Below are 18,042 nucleotides of genomic sequence, written 5' to 3' on the forward strand. Positions count from 1 at the left end.
CATTCAACAGAATTTTTAAACCTAAAGGTACTTGGTGTCCTCCAGCAGAAAGGTGCAATCACAGAGTCCCATGACAAAAAATAAGAGCCAGGGACATGGTAACCCTGGTATCTGGTATCCTTCAAGGTGAAATGCTGCAGAGTTGCCCCTTAGTAGAAAACCATTCACTGGGACCCTCTCCAAGTAATGGTCCCTGTCACTTCTCCAGATCTTCCAGACAGAAGCTACTTGTAAAATTATTCCCCTGTGTCTCCAGCATGGAGTTCCTGACAGGTTATTCACAAGGCACATTGCTGTCATTTCAAACTAAAGTTTCTCCAGGAAGATTTTTTCATGACCCTTGAGGGGTGTCAATGCTTTCAGGGCTAAGGGGTAGCATTCAACTGTAGGTATCCAGATGAGTGGAAATGCTCACAGAATGAATCCAAACTGAGCTTTCTATCACAAACTGACTGCATATAATAGAGTCAATATATTTGTTTAAAACTGTCATTTAACAAATACAAAGTGCAAAATCAGTCAACCTTGTGGCATTTATCCATTTTCTGTTCAAATTGCTGAGACCTTTGTCTTCGTTTTATTTGGCAGAAGAACTGGATCACTGACAGAACAGAACTAGAGCCAGACCTGTTCTGCACATAGATTTATTCAAGCAAATCTGGTTTCTTAAGGAAGCAGCTTTGTGTGTGTATTCTTATCCCTTGCCATGCAGTCAAAGTTGCATGATCTGCCCAGTGAAGTCCAAATTAGAGATGGCAAGCCAGAAGGAAAAAGTGCTGTCTGGTCTCAGAGGGAGCAACAACACTTCTGTAAAACCTTGTAATCATTGACTTAGTGTTTACTGTTGCAGCTGTAGGTTTAAAGGTGATGGTCAGTATGCAATAAAAAGGGGGCACAAGTTTATAAAGAGACACAGCTCCACTATAAAGGTCTGTTATTTCACTCAGGTCTCAGCCCCTCCATCCTGACTGACTGCCCTGATCTGCAGCACTGGCTCCCTAAGCAGAATGGTTTGGCTTGCTTGGATGCTCTTTGGCATGCAGGTGCTTTGCTCCTGCACTGCTGCCCCTCCGGCCCGAGGAGCAGGGGCTGCCCTGCTCTGCCCCCGCTGCGATGACGCCGCAGTGGAGGAGGCTGCAGACCTGGCTCTCCGCCAGATCAACGCTGACCGAGAGGAGGGCTACGTCCTCAGCCTCTACAGGATTGTCAGCGCCCGAGAGCAGCCGCAGGTAAGTCACCCTCTTGCTCAATATGTGTTCCTCCCTGTGTCTATTTCTCAGAAATATCTATTTGAATGAGGAAATATTTCCAGCGGCAAACGCAAAGCTCTATTCACAGGACTCCAGAGGCCATGTCAACTTTATGCACAGACTAGAAACAATTTCATCACACTGTGGGCAATTAGAGAGCAAATCTCAGTCATGACTCTCTGCTGCAGGCCCTTGGAATAGCTCCAGGCATCAGCTCAAATTTGATATGAAACACCACTACTCTGATTTAATTTCATTTTACACCTTCCTCCCACTGCCTTGAGCAGTTGGAGTGCAAAGGCTAGTAAGTCATAGTGTGTTTTGCACAAAAGATATGAGCACTAACAGGTGTAAACACATCCTGCTTGGGACCAAGGAATTCCTTTACAGACCTCTAAAAGATGACTCATTCCCCAGAAGAAACCTGAAACCAGTTCAAGGGCAAAAAATACACTGGAAATACCTACAGAATATCACTCACATTTCCTCAAGTATCGTATTTCTCTGTGTGTGCTTAATTTATGACAATTTTGTGCTACAATAACTGAATCTATTGGCACTAACTAAGGACAGCCTGAAATGAATTCACAAAGGCCTGCAGCAGATTAGGCACTATGGAAGCCTGCTGCTAGCATTCTCTGCAATGCCTGCTCACTTCCCATAAGCTTACCTTACCTGAAAGGCTGAGTTCTGAACGCTAAAGAAAATTAGGCTCGTTGCCAGATGCTTAAAGATATGTGCTGGCAAGGATATGACACTTCTTCCTGCTGCTCTTACAAGGACATGGTTCCTGCAGACACACTGTGGACTCCAGCAACCCGAGATCTCACAGCTAAAGATGCTCTGCTGTGTTTTGCACTATGTTCTCTATATTGCCTTGCTCAGGTGACAGAATGTGCCCACTGAGCAACTGCATCAGGTCTCTTCAGAATTTTTCCACATGATGCCGGTGATCTGGCCAAGAATCCACATCAGCAGGCAGGGAGTTAGGTGCTCAGACCCCTTCCTGGGGCTATTTCATGGAGTTTGGTACTCACACCTCCCTCCTGGGACTACTTCCTCTTGACAATAATTAGAGCCCCTTATGAGCACCCTAGAGAGCAGCATGGTGGGTGCAGACATGCTGTAAACCACCTCAGTGATCTCCCTCCTTCTCCCTTCACCCATGCCAAAGATATCTCAACACTGGAGAATTTTGGTCCTTGCTGTGATTTGTCTGTCACTCAATTTCCTAAAGACTTAACTTATTCCTTTAGAGCAAGCCTGCTTTGTTCATCTGGGCACTTAATTTACTTACTTACTTTTGTTATTTCTTCTTTCCCACCTATTATTGTATCCTGTAAATAAGGTGTTTCAAGACATAGCAATAACAAAGCAGATATTCTAAGCCCTTTGTCCCATGGTTGCTGCTGCTGGGACTGAGTACATAAGGAGCAGTCAGCAATGTCAAGGGGTCCATGGACAGTAAGAGCCTTATGCCACCTCCCATTCCTCTCAAAGATTAAGAAGTTTTTTTCCCCCTGTGCACCAGTCCGTGGTCCTTCCTCTTACTTTCTTAAGTAGTACTGAGGATAAAAACATTTTCAAAGTTATTTCAAATTCAAATCTGCCCTTAAGCAACCTGTGGTTCAGCTTTGCTCTAATTGAAACTAATGAGCCATCTGCTATTAACTTATATGCAAGTAGGACAGAGCTTGCTTTCATACAAGATACTCATGATTAGCTTCACTGACGGGCACTTAACCAAAATTACAAAACATGCCAAAATATTTTATTTCTTTCCCTTGCACCAGGTCACCCTGCTGCCACATCTCCTCTGGCTCCCAGGCTGCCCAGCACACATTGCAGCCTGGCACCAGCAGTGCTGAGGAAGGGATCCTTTTGGCAATTGAAAGAGATACAACTTTTTATTCAACACTAAGCAGATATCAAAAGGCCCTTGCATAACGGTCTTGTAATGAAAATTAAAATAAGGATGATTAAATCTTCAGTGATCTGATGAGCTCTGAATAAGCCCCAAATTATCCTTTCCCTGGGGGAGAATGATACATACAGAAGCAGGTAGACCAAAACATGTGTAGATTTCATAATAAACTTATCTGCTTGTTAGAGCTGGTATTATACAAGAGACTACAGGCAACGAGACATACAGTTTGGTCTGCCCTGGATGCACTTAGTGTTTCTAAGATCACCACTCTTTTTAATCAATATTCATGATTCAGCTGAGGAAACCCATCTAACACCAAACACATTTGATTATAAGAAAATTTCTTTACTGAGGTATTTGTGTCCTCTTGCCTCCAGAATACCTTAACAACCAGTTTGAAAGTTCCAAATATAAGACTCCTTAAAGATACACATTTTTCTTGGCTATTTCTTCTTCATGTGGATAGTCTTAATGATGCCTTTTTTCTTACAGAAGTCATATTTAAAGTTATAAACTTGTACCAAATGCTGCACTACTCCAAAACATTTTCAGCAAATAGCAATTACTCTTTGGCTGGTCTTACTGTGTGTTTACTGATTTAAGTTGTATTAGCTATCATATTAAAGAGAATTATCATCATGGTATTTAGATATCTTGTATGTAAACAGAAAATTATGATTAGTCCCGTCCACAGAAGGATTTCTGCAGCCAGGTGTGGGGATATTGCTGTGCCACTGCTGCACCTCAGTGTCACTCTTTTGTCAAAATAACTTTTGATCTTTCTGCAGCCTTCAAAATGAAACTTATAATTAAACCTCAGGATTAGTGTAAGCAAGCCCTGAGATCTCAGTGTGAGGCATTACCAGATCACTTTATAGAACACTTAGGAAAAAAAGATAATATGAAAATACAAATAATAGTAGAAAGCATGAGAAGTTGCATATATAAGAATAGAACTAAGAGACAATGGTAACAAAACAATTTAATAATTCTTTACATTTATATTAATTTTGCCCTTTCATATTTAAAGGGTTTAGTATTACTAGTGTACATGATAGAGCTACGTAAAATCACCATCCCTCAGACCTCTGTAAGTATGATCAGAGTAGTTTGTATCTCTCAATCTGCTTAGAACTCCAGAGCAAACACCACTTCGTGGTTTTCTAAGCAATATGAAGTCAAAAAAGTCAGCAGTACTCCAGCTTTATAGGCTCTATGGACTGGTATTTAGCCACTGTTAAACAGAGGCCAAAACTAAAGCCAAAATGATACAGATATTGGCCTCAGACTTCCAAAAGACTGTTGCCCCATTTAGTGTTTTCTCCATAATGACATCAAGCAGGGATGAATGAACACTGCTGTCACTCAGTTTTGGTTTTTCTCCCCCTTCAGCAAAGACATAATCTCAGTCTAAACACGCAGCTAACGCTCACATCTAAGTTCTTTAGGTTGTATAAATGACAGCTGCCCTCTTTCTAGCTTTCCACTAAGGATATAAATAAAACATGATCCAACTAAGCTGTATCCTTGATAAATATGCTGGAAAGGTGCTTACCCATTTCTACTGTGGAAGCAGAATGAGGAGCTGCACCATGCAGCAGCTCATCTTCCTGCACTACACGATGTAAGCACCAGATACATGGAACTGAATTTTAGTCCCTCCTTGTTCTTCTTGCCTGGAAATATGAGCCTGAATTGCTTTGTGCTGTAGTGAACTAAATAAAGGTTTCTGGACTTAAGCACAGGTCAGAACTCAAGCACTGGACTGAAGCTTTAAGTGAGTCTCAGACATCCATGGGACTCTGCAAGGTCTCTCACAGGACTCCCTGACAGCTGACAGAATATTTAAGCTTCTCTATCAACACAGCCTTTGCCTATTTGCAAGTGCAAAGCATCCACACTTGAAGAAGACACTGCCCTAAGAAATAAGATATTTCTCTTTCTAATGCCTGCTGGGAATGTTCCATGTTAGCAGTTTTTTATTAGTTGTGGTATTTACAATCTCATTCTTATTTCAGGCAAAATAATCTACCTTTCAAATCTGATAATAAAATGAAGTTGACAGTGAAAACATCAACATGTTTAGTCCTTATTCTTGGGTTCTGGTTGGTACCAGAAACAGAAGAATAAAACTGACCAAAGACTGTTCTTTATATTAAACTGGCTAGCTGCATGACCAAGCCTGTTCTAACAGGACCTGAATTTCACCTGATTTGCCACTTTTGTCACAGAGGGTGTTCATTTTTCAGGATATCTCTGCATTCCACCTGTGTGTTTTCCATTTCTTCATCTCTCCTTTTTATGAGTCCCTACTTTGTTTGGTACAAAACTGGGATGTGAGCCTTTTGTTTCTTGTTTTCAGGAGATCACTGGTTCTGTCTTCTATCTCATCTTGGATGTAGTGGATACTGAGTGCCATGTACTCAGCAAAAAGTTGTGGAAGAACTGTAACACCAGACCTGCTCATTCAACTGTAAGGATTTTATTTTTCTATTTAATCTCATGTCTGATGAGTTACTCGGGTACTACTGATGACTGCAAAAACCCTACACTTGCATTTTTAGTGGGCAACAAAGCTTAGAAAAAAATCAAAAGGCCATTTTATAATATCCACAATTTTACTCTGTACCATCTGGTCAGTTTAGAGACTGGTAAGATTTATTTTAAAAAGTGAAAATCAGAAGAAAGCTTTTGACCAGAGCTAATAAAGAGACCAAACTAAATAGCCATGCTAGGACACTATTTAGAATAATGGTTTACTTTTTATAGCAACCCTATAAGACTTTATTTTAAAGACAGCTTGTCAAGGAGGGAATAAAAGAAACACACTTTTATATAACATGTGATTTTTGGTTTAGTTTAATTCCACTTTTATTCTGACAACTTTGCAAAAATTGTACTGAAATGGGAGAAAAAGGAAAGCTCAGCAAGATAAGCTGCAAATACAGAAAGTGGTCCAAGACTGTTGCTACAGGTGACCAAAACTGCTCTGAACATCTGAAAAAAAACTCTTAGAAAATGAAGAATGACAAGAAACAAGGTTCACATATATATATATAAAAGTTATGATTAAATTTTCCTGGACTGCTTCTAAGGCAAATAAATTTTAACCTTTCAATGGAAAACTAGAAAAAAATAAAAAGATTTCTGCTCACTTCTCATTACAGCATTTTCAGCAGAAAAAGGGCACAAAGCCTATATGGTTTATATGGCTTCAGTGAAGCCAAGAAATGCATGTCCAGAGGCCTTGAGCACACATGCAGGAATATCTAAGAAGCCTTCAGACAATATTTTTCGGTCATAAAGTCAGATTTTTTTGTGTACAAGGATTACCTTACTATGCCACAAAACTGATTTATGGTCCTTCCTACTACTCTCCCTATGATTATAGGGATAAGGGAGAAGGTGGAAGACAGGTGACTGGATCCAGACACTCAGAATTATCTCTGGGTTTAAACTCTCTGGGTTCCAGACATAGACCCAGCCCAGGACAGAGGTCCAGGAGCACTCTGTGACACTTGGGCACTCCTGAGCTGCCAGAAGAGTGGCCCTGAGCAGGCTCCCAGCAGTCAAGCACTGCACCTGTATAGCTCAGAATCACACCAGGGGATGAGCTGGTCTTTTATTTTTAAATGAGATGCTTGGAAATGTGTTTCATTGTCATTTGAGCATTGACAAAATTTTTGTATTGAAAAGAATTCCATAATTGCAAGAAGAAAATGAACCACTCCTGTCTAGGTACTAGATGATCAGTAAAGGGTGCAATATTAATTGTTTCTAAATGTTTATTGTTTTAGGTTTATGGTCAATGCAAAGCAATTATCTACATTAATCAGGCAAGAAATATTGCTCATCTGAATACTTATGAGTGCACTTTACAACCAGGTATGTCTTTAACATACTCTTTATAAGAGAACTGAAAAATTCTTTGCCAAATAGCATTACTTTAAATTTTAAATGTAATTATGACACGGCAGTATCTCCATTAGCTTCAGCTGCCCTGATTTTCTCAAGTCAGTGATCATAAGGCCAGGGAGGTAATGCAGCTCAAAAGAGTTCAGTAATAACTGTTTTAACCTCTGGGACACTCAGCAGAGCCTCTATATGGGCTTTTACCCTCTGAACCAAAAAATATTTTTGTGGCTTTGTGACAGGCAAGGAAAAACAACAAGCCCACTGTCAATAGGTTGAATTTTTCCTTCGGTGTCTGCCTCCACTGCAACATTTTTATGGGTCTGTAAATACATAAAGATTCAAAATTATCGAAGGGCGCAAACCACATATTCTTACTCCAGGGGAGGGGAGGACAAGTGGGCAGGGTTGGGGGCATAGATGCATTTACAGTGACCTACATTGTCAACATGCCTCTATGGTCATATCTTCTCTAACAACACTGTTGTGTTTGAATAAAAAGTTCCACGCAGATATATTTGGTCAGTATGTCCCGACTGCCCAGTTGATGATTCTCCAGATAAGCCTGAATACTTGGAGGCTGCTGCCCGAAGCCTTGCCAAGTTCAATGGAGAGAGTGAACAAACTCATTACTTCTCTGTCCTCAATGTCACAAGAGCTTCAATGCAGGTAAGCCAAGGCTCACCTGACTTGGTTTAGCCCTCAAGAATCCTTCTATTCAGAATACTCCTGATGTTCGTGATCCAAGACTCTGATTCCATTTCTTGCAAAAAGAAATGCAGAAGTCAAGACATAGATTTGCTTCCAAAGTTCAGAAAAGCTTCACTGTTAACTCTTTCTTCTTCCACCACCATGAATTTGCAATTCCCTTAATAGAAATTATTTAATAAAGCACAGTCATACCTTCCAATACATACATGTAATTCACTGAATGAATATAAGCATGGTTTAGAACTAATTTTAGATTAACAAAGAGCTCATGATCTCATGGCTAAATCCCCTTTCTTTACCACAGTAGTGGTAGTTTACCATATTTATCTAGTCTATCTAAAATTCAGTATGTGTAGATAGCAAAGTAGTTTTTCTTCTTTGTCTAAACTGTCAGATATTACTACAATATACTATTTAATCACTTCCATTTTCTAACCCCAATTTCAGAAATAGTAAAATGATCCTGTTCATTAAAACAACCAGAAATTGTCAACAGGACACTGAAGAGGGTCTTTAGCTACATAGTTCTACATGGATGCTAACTTATGACAAAATCTAAACCCATTTCCACTACACCAATCCATGAGTTATTAAGATTGTGCATATATAAGAAGCCAAAAATTACCAGGCAATAAAGCAGCACTGGCAAAAAAAATCACTGTAACACAACTAACAGTAATGCTCAAGTATCACCTGTTCCTTCCAGACCTAGCAGGAGTTTTTAATATATTTCAAGGTCAGTAGAAATTCTTTATTCTTCCTGACACATGCACAAGTTCTAATTCCCGCTGGCCTCTCATTTACAGTGGGTCATTGGTCCTGCATATTTTGTGGAGTTTTTAATTCAGGAGACATCTTGCTCCAAAGACGACACGGTTGCTGACATCTCAACATGTGAGCCACTTCCATCAGAAGTAGCTGTAAGTACTTTTCCTTGTATGAACACCAGTTTTCCAGATACTATGATTCCTCAGTGAATATTTAGTATTTATCTCCTTGGCTCTTTGCAGACAAGAATCAAAACCCACAGTCATCTTTTTATGGATCATAGCTCTATAGTGTCTTGCAAGTCCACAGACTGTTTTAAAATAGAGAAACATTTCAGCAAAAGTTCTGAATTCTCACCAGAAGTCCAGACGCAAAGAAAACAAAAAAATACCATTCAGAAAAAGGTGGCCTAGCAATCACCTTACAAAAATGAATAAGTCTAAAGGATTTCTTCCAAAGAAATAGATATAGACAATAAATCACTAACAATGCATGAAGATTATATTCATACTACAATCAGGCCAGCTAAGGAAAACATTTAGGAACTAAACAAAAATTGTAAGACTAAAATTGAAAGACTAAACAGGCATGTTGTCAAGAGATAACATTTTAAGCTCCATCTTAAGTGAGATCCAAGCCATGATACTTATAACCATGACGCCTATAGATGTATATACCTACACACAACTGCTAGAAACAGCATTTTTTTTCACAGTTTCTTTCACTAGTATGCTGTGAAATTGGTTCTGTGTGGAAAATGATCTTACATTCCACACACAGCTTGCCTGCATTGGGATATTCTGCTGCAGGAGAACTTAAGCAAGCTGTTGTAGTTTGGCCTTAAGTAGTCAGCTTAGTTTTGCTATTGTGTTACCTAACCCTCCTTTGCAAACACAAGGCCTTTATCAGAACACTGCCGGCCTTTGCGAGGTTGCCAATTCCAAAATAAAATTTGCCCAAGCTGTTTATCCCTACAACTACACTTAGAAGCTATAACTATTCAGCCTTTCATAATCACTTATTTTACAAGATAGAAGCTTAGTATCAGGGCTCCATGTGAAAAAATGCTTGTACTTTCTCTTTACAGAAAATCGGTTTCTGCAAAGGCTCTGTAGTAAACAGTCGTGCGGAACAGTTTGTCACAGTATCCTGTGAAATCTACAGTCAGCAGGTATTTCTTAATCTAATCTTACTATTACAAGAGTAATACTCCTTTACAAAGCAAGTATTGAACTTCTGAAAGCCTAGTAATTTTTAAGTTTTCTTATTCACAAAGATGTGCTTCAAGAAAGTGATAAGGACAGATCAGGAAGAAATCTCTCTAGTGATAAAACAGATTGTTGTTGGGTGGACAAAAAGGCAATAGAGTGAGTATAGAGACAATCCTGCAAAATGTTTGGAATGCTCTTCAATGAAATTGTAAATCACAAAGGGAATGCAAGGGGATATCACTGTAGTTACCCAAATTTCATGCACTCATCTCCACTGGCACAAGAAATGGTTACATCCATTTATCCTTTGAGCTTCTGTTCTGTAGCTGGTCTTGGAGGACTAGAGATGCAGCAGATCCTTGGTGTGAAGGGTAATCTTCATATCTGAAGGAATTTGGAACTGCTTCATTTTAGATAATGTTTATTCCTTGTCCTTTAGGATCCTGCCACTGAAGAGGAAAACCAGGAAGCTAATCAGACACCTGGAAAATCCGTACAGGATCAACAGGCTTCCCCTTCAGATGCCAATCCTTTTTCCCCACACCTGGAAAAAACAGTGGGCTGGGTTAAAATTCTACCCCCTTCAAATGAGGACATCACTTTCCATAGCCTAAGAGAAAGTCAAAATGAACATGAAGACAAAAAGCCAGTTCCTCCTAAAGCTGTAGAATCTGCCCACGGGTGTGATGGAGAAAATACTCAAGTAAACAAACCAGACTTGACCAAACCAGTCACCGGACCCGTTATTCTCCCTTTTCCTGAAGAACTTTCTCTATCAGATTCATGTCCAGGAGAAGCAAAGAAGACAGACGGCATCCTCCACCCTTTGATAACTAGAAAGCCTACCACAGTCTAGCCAGCACCCAAGCACCTCAACTATCTGCAACAAAATAACAGCAAAATGGCAACATGGTTTTCAAGTTGTGTAACGCCTTCCAATAAATTAATAGTTTGTTACAGTCTTAATCTTTGGCATTCTCAGTTTTATGAAAGCACAAGAACAGATTGGGAAAAGAAATTTAACCGAGGCATTTTCCAACAACAGTACTTGGCTTTTAATTTTCAAATTCCTCCCATCAAGCAGGGCATGAATGAAAGATAACTGTGGAGGATAAAAGAACTTGCAGGGCTGGGACAGCCCAAAGACATAAGAAAAAAAATAACCTAGGTAGCAAAATTAGTCAGGGCCCAGAGGGGGATAGCTGCCCCCCAAGGGACGGGGAGATGAGCCAAGCGTGACAACCAGGCTGGAGGGGCAGGGGCCTGTCCTGTGGCGCCTGAGGGAGGCAAGCAGGGCACAGCCAGGCGTGGAGGTCAGGTTATTGAAGGAGCCAGGTCACTGTGTCAGTCCAGGGGCAGGGAGGCAGGCCTGAGGTCAAGCCCTGAACAGGAGTTAGCAAGGCATGGTCAGGGGCTGGAGTGGTCATGGCAGCAAGCCAGGCACAGCCCAGCGGTGTCTGAGCAAGTCTGCAGTGACCGGACAGCGTGAGGGACACAGGGTCTGGACCTGCCTCTGCATCTGCAGGTGTGGACCTGCCTCTGCATCTGTGGGTCTGGACCTGCCTCTGCATCTGCGGGTCTGGGTCTGCCTCAGCATCTGCGGGTCTGGATCTGCTTCTGCATCTGCGGGTCTGGATCTGCCTCAGCATCTGCAGGTCTGGATCTGCCTCAGCATCTGTGGGTCTGGATCTGCCTCAGCATCTGCAGGTCTGGATCTGCCTCAGCATCTGTGGGTCTGGACCTGCCTCTGCATCTGCAGGTCTGGACCTGCCTCTGCATCTGCGGGTCTGGACCTGCCTCAGCATCTGTGGGTCTGGACCTGCCTCTGCATCTGCGGGTCTGGGTCTGCCTCTGCATCTGGGGCCAGGCACGGGCACGGCTGCAATGCAGCAGGAGCTACAGCTCTCAGTTTGGGCAGGGCACAGACACTGCAGCCTCGGCTTTCAGCAGCTCCTGAGGGAAGTGGGGCCGTGGCCTCCCCCAGCACTGCCCAGGAGCCTGTCCCCAAGGTCACCAAGGAACAGCCCCAGTGTGCTGAGCCTGGCACCCTGCACCGAACCCTCCTGGAGCAGCGATGCTCTCAGAGCCTTAGAAGGTCACAGCATGGGACAAGGCATGAACAGGGAACAACACTGCAGCACTGGGTAGCATTAAAAGCTAGTGAGGTTTTGCTATTTTGTAGGTAAACTTCATTATAATGTTAAGATCTTAGCCTATTTTTGTATTTCCTGTAGAAAATCTCAAGAAAGATTATTTTTTTCTTAATGTTTCATACCTCACTTAAAGCATGTAGAAGAGCCTACACATGTGTGAAGCCTCTGCACATAATTCTGGCTGGTGAAGAATCAAATCCAGGCTCTTGAGATTGTCATGCTCTAGTGATGCTGCTGTGCAAGAAAAACAATGATTTAAAAAATCAGCCTAATTCTTTCTTGAGATAGGTCATATTAACTGCTTTATAATAAAAGCCACAGGGACACTCGACAGCCTGCAGCCAAGAAAAATCGATTTCGCTAAAGTCAGACATGGTAATTGTACTGACAAAAACAAACATAAATAAATGAGAAGACAAGAAGAAAAAGAATGAACATAGGAAAGAAAAGTCATCTGTGGCCAGGAGTACACTGATATTTGCAATAATTAAGGGGTTTGTATGAGACCGTAAAGCCTTTTTCCAGTTGCCACCAGATCTGTAAGATCATTTCTTCAAAACAAAATCAATAAAATACTGTTTCTGAAGCTTTTATGAGCTGTATCATCCCTAGAGATCCTGGATAATTTCTACATTTAAAGAGCCTTCCAACAAAAAAACTATGGTTTTGTCAAAGTATCCTGGCATTATGCAAGTTGATTACAATGTATTATTTCATTACTATAAATAAAATGTAAAGTATTATTTTATTTCGAGTGGGATCAAAATAATATTGAACTGTGTGGAATTATATTCACAGAAACTATGTTTGCATTTTCAGTCTGCAAATCTCTTACAAACATAAATTTGATATAAAGAAGAAATTTAATTGCTTCAAAGATTAAAATAAGCTAAAAACTGATGTGTGAAACATATCAACTGAGCCAAAAGTAATTTCATTTTAATTCTATATTATGAGAAATTTCAATATATTTTGGTTTCACTCATTTCAGAGTAGAAAAACTTTCAAAATCAGACAGTTCTTGAAAAATCCTAAAATTCAAATTCTAACTAATTCTTATTGCAGTAGGAGTTCTAGGCTGTGTCAGCATTCCCTTTTTTATCAAGTCATCGAATTACTGCATCTTGTTTTTCCCTCGGGAAGCTTCACCTTTGCCAGCTCAGGTTTCTCTAACACAACCAGTGTGTTCTCCTTCCCTGGACAGGAAATGCTGATCTGCCATATGCCAAAGTGTGGGATCCCAGGCACTGCTCCATGCCCTCACACAGAGCACCCCTGGCTGCCTTTAGTGAGTCAGGGAAGAGAGCTCTGGGGCAACAGCATGTACCCTTCAGGGATTTTCAAAACACTGGGTTCGCTCCTCTTTTCAGTTAATCCCCACACTTCTCACTTCTGCTGCACAGTCCTTTTATTAACTGTTTGCATGGTGATTCTATTCTCACTGTGGCTCCATCAGTTTAATGACATTACTGAGAGTTTTATCAACATACACAACCAGATTCTTCCCCTAAAGGAGCACTGGGGAAGAAATCAGCTTCATTAACTGCTAGCCACAAATACACCATTTCACTCAGTTCTTTTTCTTGACTATGGCTCCTTACAACAGTAAATTGAATAGCCACAGTGAGTGAAGATAAATGGAGTGGAGTTGGTGTGAACATAAGCAGGGGAAACTGGAAAGTCTGGATGCCCAGTTTTGAGCATTCAATTTGGATACTGTGCAGCCTGTTCTGCAGATGAAGCTCAGAAATGACATTTGAATCAATAATTTCCCTAACTTGGATTTGGGATTTGGGTTCAAAGACTTCTCTGATTTAAAAATAAACAGAAGAAGGCGTGTTTGTTTGAGCAGTAACTGTACCTCCAGCACAGATCAGCGAAGCACCAGTGGTCAGTGCAGAGTCATGAGCATTTCCTTTGTTTGCTGTGGCCACTCCAGCAGAGTCCATCCCCAGTTTCAGCATCACCTGGGCTACCACCAGTGTTTACCATAATAGAGTCCTGGTACTGATGTCCAAGATTAAATTCTTGAATTACAAGAAAGAGTCTGAGGTTGTACAGTTTCTGTGTTTCCTTTGTCCTCAGGACATACCTGGATACTGCGGCACTCCATATGGCATTGATATTATTAACAGCTGGTAGCATTTAGTCATCAGGACTTCAAATCCTGCTGCTGATTCAGCACCTTTATGCCAATCTGTGAGTGGGCCAGCACTGCAGCATTCTCCCTCCAGCACACCCACATGGGCAGTTGGTCTCCACACAGTGACTCTCTGAGACAGGACTGCAGGAAATGCTCTTAAAAACATGGCCAGGTTGTGCTGAACCTCTCCATCCTCTGGCCTGGCCTCAGCTTCCAGCCAGTGTGAGCAAAGCAGCTGGGCAGTAACACACCCCGAGTGCTCCTCACCTCCTCCAGGACTCTGAACTGTTACGAGCTGCTTGTCCTTGTCCTGCAGAAAACAGGCCAGTGACACAAAGAAGCTCTTCATCCAGTACTGGAGATGAGAAGCAGATGGATTTGGGCAGACAACTCCCAATCCACTTTTCAATTTTCTTTTACAGTTTTTCAACACTTATTGATCCTATGATATACTATCATCCATTAATAACTTATCTGGTCAATATGTGGTCTAAAATGTGGTCTGATGTTTGTTTGAGCAAACATTCCAATTTCACATGAACAACATTTTTTATTCAGGCACAGATAAATGATGGTCAATAACCTCCAGGACTGTTGACATTTTTATCTGATACTTTCAAGCCTTTACCTCAGAATATAGGTGCGGCACCATGAATGCAAAAACAGGACCAGTAATATTCAAAGGAAAGAGAAGATTTAAAAAAGTAAGACCCAGACATCAAAGTTCTTAAGATGGGTTTTAAAAACAAGGTTTTTATAAAATAAACTAAGTATAAATTCTATTTGTGTGACTTCAGAACCTATCTATTGCACACACTTCATAGTTAAGCATTTTCTTCTGCCTCTGAGATGTAGAACTCCCTCTGACTCCATTCTTAACATCAAATTCTTAACCTCACCTTTTCCCCCAGCCTCTCAAGCCCCTCTGCAAAAAGGTCACTCTTTCAACATATCCTTACAATCATCAATTTACAATTAGACTACTTTTTCTGAAAAGCAAATTGCAGCCAAAGACACTGAGGACAAGACAAGGAATATTGACACCCTTTTTATTCCCTGTATTAGTCCTTGAGGCCTCCTAAGCAACGAGACTTCTGTAACTACATTGTCAACCTGCTCACTTGACAGTTTGTCTCCTCCAAATAGCTTCTGAACTTAAGGTATCTTTGAACGAAATTTGATAGACAAGGTGATGAAACTTCTACAAGTTTGATAAAAAACTCGTGACTGGTAAAGAAAAATAAGCTGCAGGCTTAGAAAATAAGCTGCAGAGAGGGGGGCTGGAGCTGCATCTGCTACTCTGAAAACCATAACCAAAGCAAATTTGTCTAACATTGCATTTGCATTGGAGGCATCCTGCTTACACCCAGCAGATAAAAATAAGACATGTCACATTTACATATTTTTCCATCCTACTTGGGGGCATTCCTGTTAAGTGCAGAGCGACCCCAAGAACTGCAAATCTTTTTTTTGTTTTTGCATCAGGACCAGTAAGGCCTGAAGCTCTGGGGAATTTCAGACTGAAAAGAGAAGCCAGCCCAGAATTCGCCTCTAAGCAGCTAGAGCCACACGTGTCTGTGTCAGCTGGGCTCTGGCTTGGGAGCAGGAGCAGGAGTGGCTGCAGAGCAGCGCAGTATGAGATGGGAAAGGCTTTGCTGCCTGCACAGGTGACAGAGCTCTGCCATGTGGTGACACCAGCTTGGGTGTGAAGCACTCCTGCAGAAAGCAGAGAACAGTCTGCTCATGGCAGCTGTGCTCCCAAGAAGCCAGGGATATCTGTAAATAATTACAGATATACTTTAGGAAAGGAGGAATTGGTTATTGCTTATCATCTCCCTTATGTGTCAGCTCTCCTTTTCCTATCCCTCTAGTTTAAAGTTATATTTATTACACATTTCATACACTGTTTTTCGTGGGGAAGATAAGCCTCTTTGATGTGTTCTCCCAGTGCTCTGGAGAGGTTTAGGATGGATGTTTATTACCATATCCTTAAAGTTTGAATGTGGATCACCTCTTACTGTTTCAAGTCAAGCCTTGGTAAAAGTCATAAACGAGGTTTTGATACACTATGCAAGAGAAATGCCATGTTTGGATAAATACTTCTATTCCTTCCAGCAATCTATTTACAGAGATGGCTTCACTAAAGCAACACACAAAACTTAAAAGTAATAAATATAAAAACAAAATAAGTTTTTTAAAAGATATCAAACTGAAGGACAAGTTATAAAAATACATTATTCTGACTTAAGTACAACCAATATTTAATTAACTGCTCTTACTGTGCCTGGAGTTCTTGTCAATGCTTTAATAAAAGGGTGTACTCTTTCTTTTTCAAAGAAATCAAGGAGAAAACTCTCTAGAGTGAGAACAGAATCTTACTTTACTTCTGCAGTCAATTTTGCAGGAATTGCACATTTTCCACTGTTTATTCATACTGTTTCAATTTCATACATGAAATATACATAAGCTGTGGTAAAAAAATTATGAGTGTCACAATGAACAAGAAGAGAAGAGGGAAAAAAGAACAATCTGCAAACAACAGACAGCTGAGGGAATTATGTTATAAATCACCTAATCCAATGTTTTTCTTCAGTATCACTGCCCATTTGAAAAAATTAACAAGTATTGTAATAAATGAATTGGGGTGCAATTTGGAACACAGCAATAACAGGAACTTCATTTTTAAATGATGTGATATATTTCAAATGTCTTCGATTATTTACACAACATTTATTTCACTGCTTTTTTACCATCTTCTGGAAGAGATTCTGAATAATTATAATGAAATATTATAAAACCAAGCCAAAAGAAAAGCCCAGAACAGTTGTACATCCAGCCCAGTACCCATCTCTCCCAGTGGCAAAAGACAGTTGTGGTTAGAAGAAGCTTATGACCTGCCCCTCTCTGTAAAGCATTCCCTTTGTACTTTTCCAGCACCCACAATCATCCTACCAGGGACTCTAAAGGGTTCTCTTCTGCTGAGTCTCTCTAGTTTCCAGATCAGGACCTGCTGCCCATGGACTTTTCTAAGCAATTTCTGCCCCCCAATGACAGTATCTGCATTCAGATCTTTCTGTGGCAACAAGTGGGGGGACTATTTTTAACCATTTTAAACTTACCCATGATGGTTTTGGGTGCCCCTGGTACTAATACTGTAAGATGCTCCTATCTTAGCTTATCAATTACCAGAGAACTGTGAAGTGTGTCCAAAACTAACTATGAATGAAATATACTGCTTCAGCTCAGTTAATTTTAAAACATGATTTCTTAGACAACAGACATGATAAGAGGTGGAATTTTTAAAAATAAATATTAATTAAATGAGGTAATTGTTAAGGATGATTATTCACTGTATTTCTGAAGGTTTCTCAAAAAAATAAGTAAAAAACCCTTCATGGTCAAACATGTAAATCCAAGTCATAGAATCATAGAATGCTTTGAGTTGGAAGAGACTTTAAAGATCATCTAGCTTCCAGCCCCCACATCAATTACACAGCCAGCACTTTTTCTGTGAGAAGCTAAACCAATCTTCTCATCAACCTAGATTTGGAAAATTCCTCATCTGAGTCTGACCTTGTCATTTAGGACTCACTTTGCATTTTTGTATTTTCTTATTCAGTGTTTGAATTTTGTATTCCATCTTCAGCCACTCCCTGACAAGCAATTACTGCCTTTTAAGAATGTCTTAAACTATCCTGAATAAAAGATTTTGAATACAATGAGAGAACATCTCATTCTTTCTGCTTAGGAGAGGATATTGGCATATCTTTGAAAAGTATAAATCTTACTAGGTACTGCATTATTTTATTAAATACAAAAAGAAAATTACCAGCAATTCTCTAAAGAAGTCTATGAAGGCTACCACAGCCAAAAAGCACACAAAACTGCTCAGGGTGAGAATGCAAAGGCAGCTTTATGTAACTTCTTGCCATACCTAGATTACACGGGTATTAGCCAGTCAGTCCCT

General features: G+C 40.5%; 1 protein-coding gene across 1 annotated transcript; it reads left to right on the forward strand.

Moving 5' to 3' along the window:
• Nucleotides 1–895: 895 nt before the first annotated feature.
• FETUB (fetuin B) lies at nt 896–10,745 on the forward strand. Its single transcript, XM_038145302.1, has 7 exons — nt 896–1,229; nt 5,540–5,650; nt 6,975–7,062; nt 7,592–7,758; nt 8,607–8,720; nt 9,656–9,739; nt 10,219–10,745. The coding sequence occupies exons 1-7, from the start codon at nt 1,008–1,010 to the stop codon at nt 10,633–10,635; spliced, it is 1,203 nt and encodes a 400-aa protein (XP_038001230.1). The 5' UTR covers nt 896–1,007; the 3' UTR covers nt 10,636–10,745.
• The last annotated feature ends 7,297 nt before the right edge of the window (nt 10,746–18,042 follow it).

Source organism: Motacilla alba, chromosome 9 (assembly GCF_015832195.1).
Source record: "Motacilla alba alba isolate MOTALB_02 chromosome 9, Motacilla_alba_V1.0_pri, whole genome shotgun sequence".
In the NCBI taxonomy this organism is placed as follows: Eukaryota; Metazoa; Chordata; class Aves; order Passeriformes; family Motacillidae; genus Motacilla; species Motacilla alba.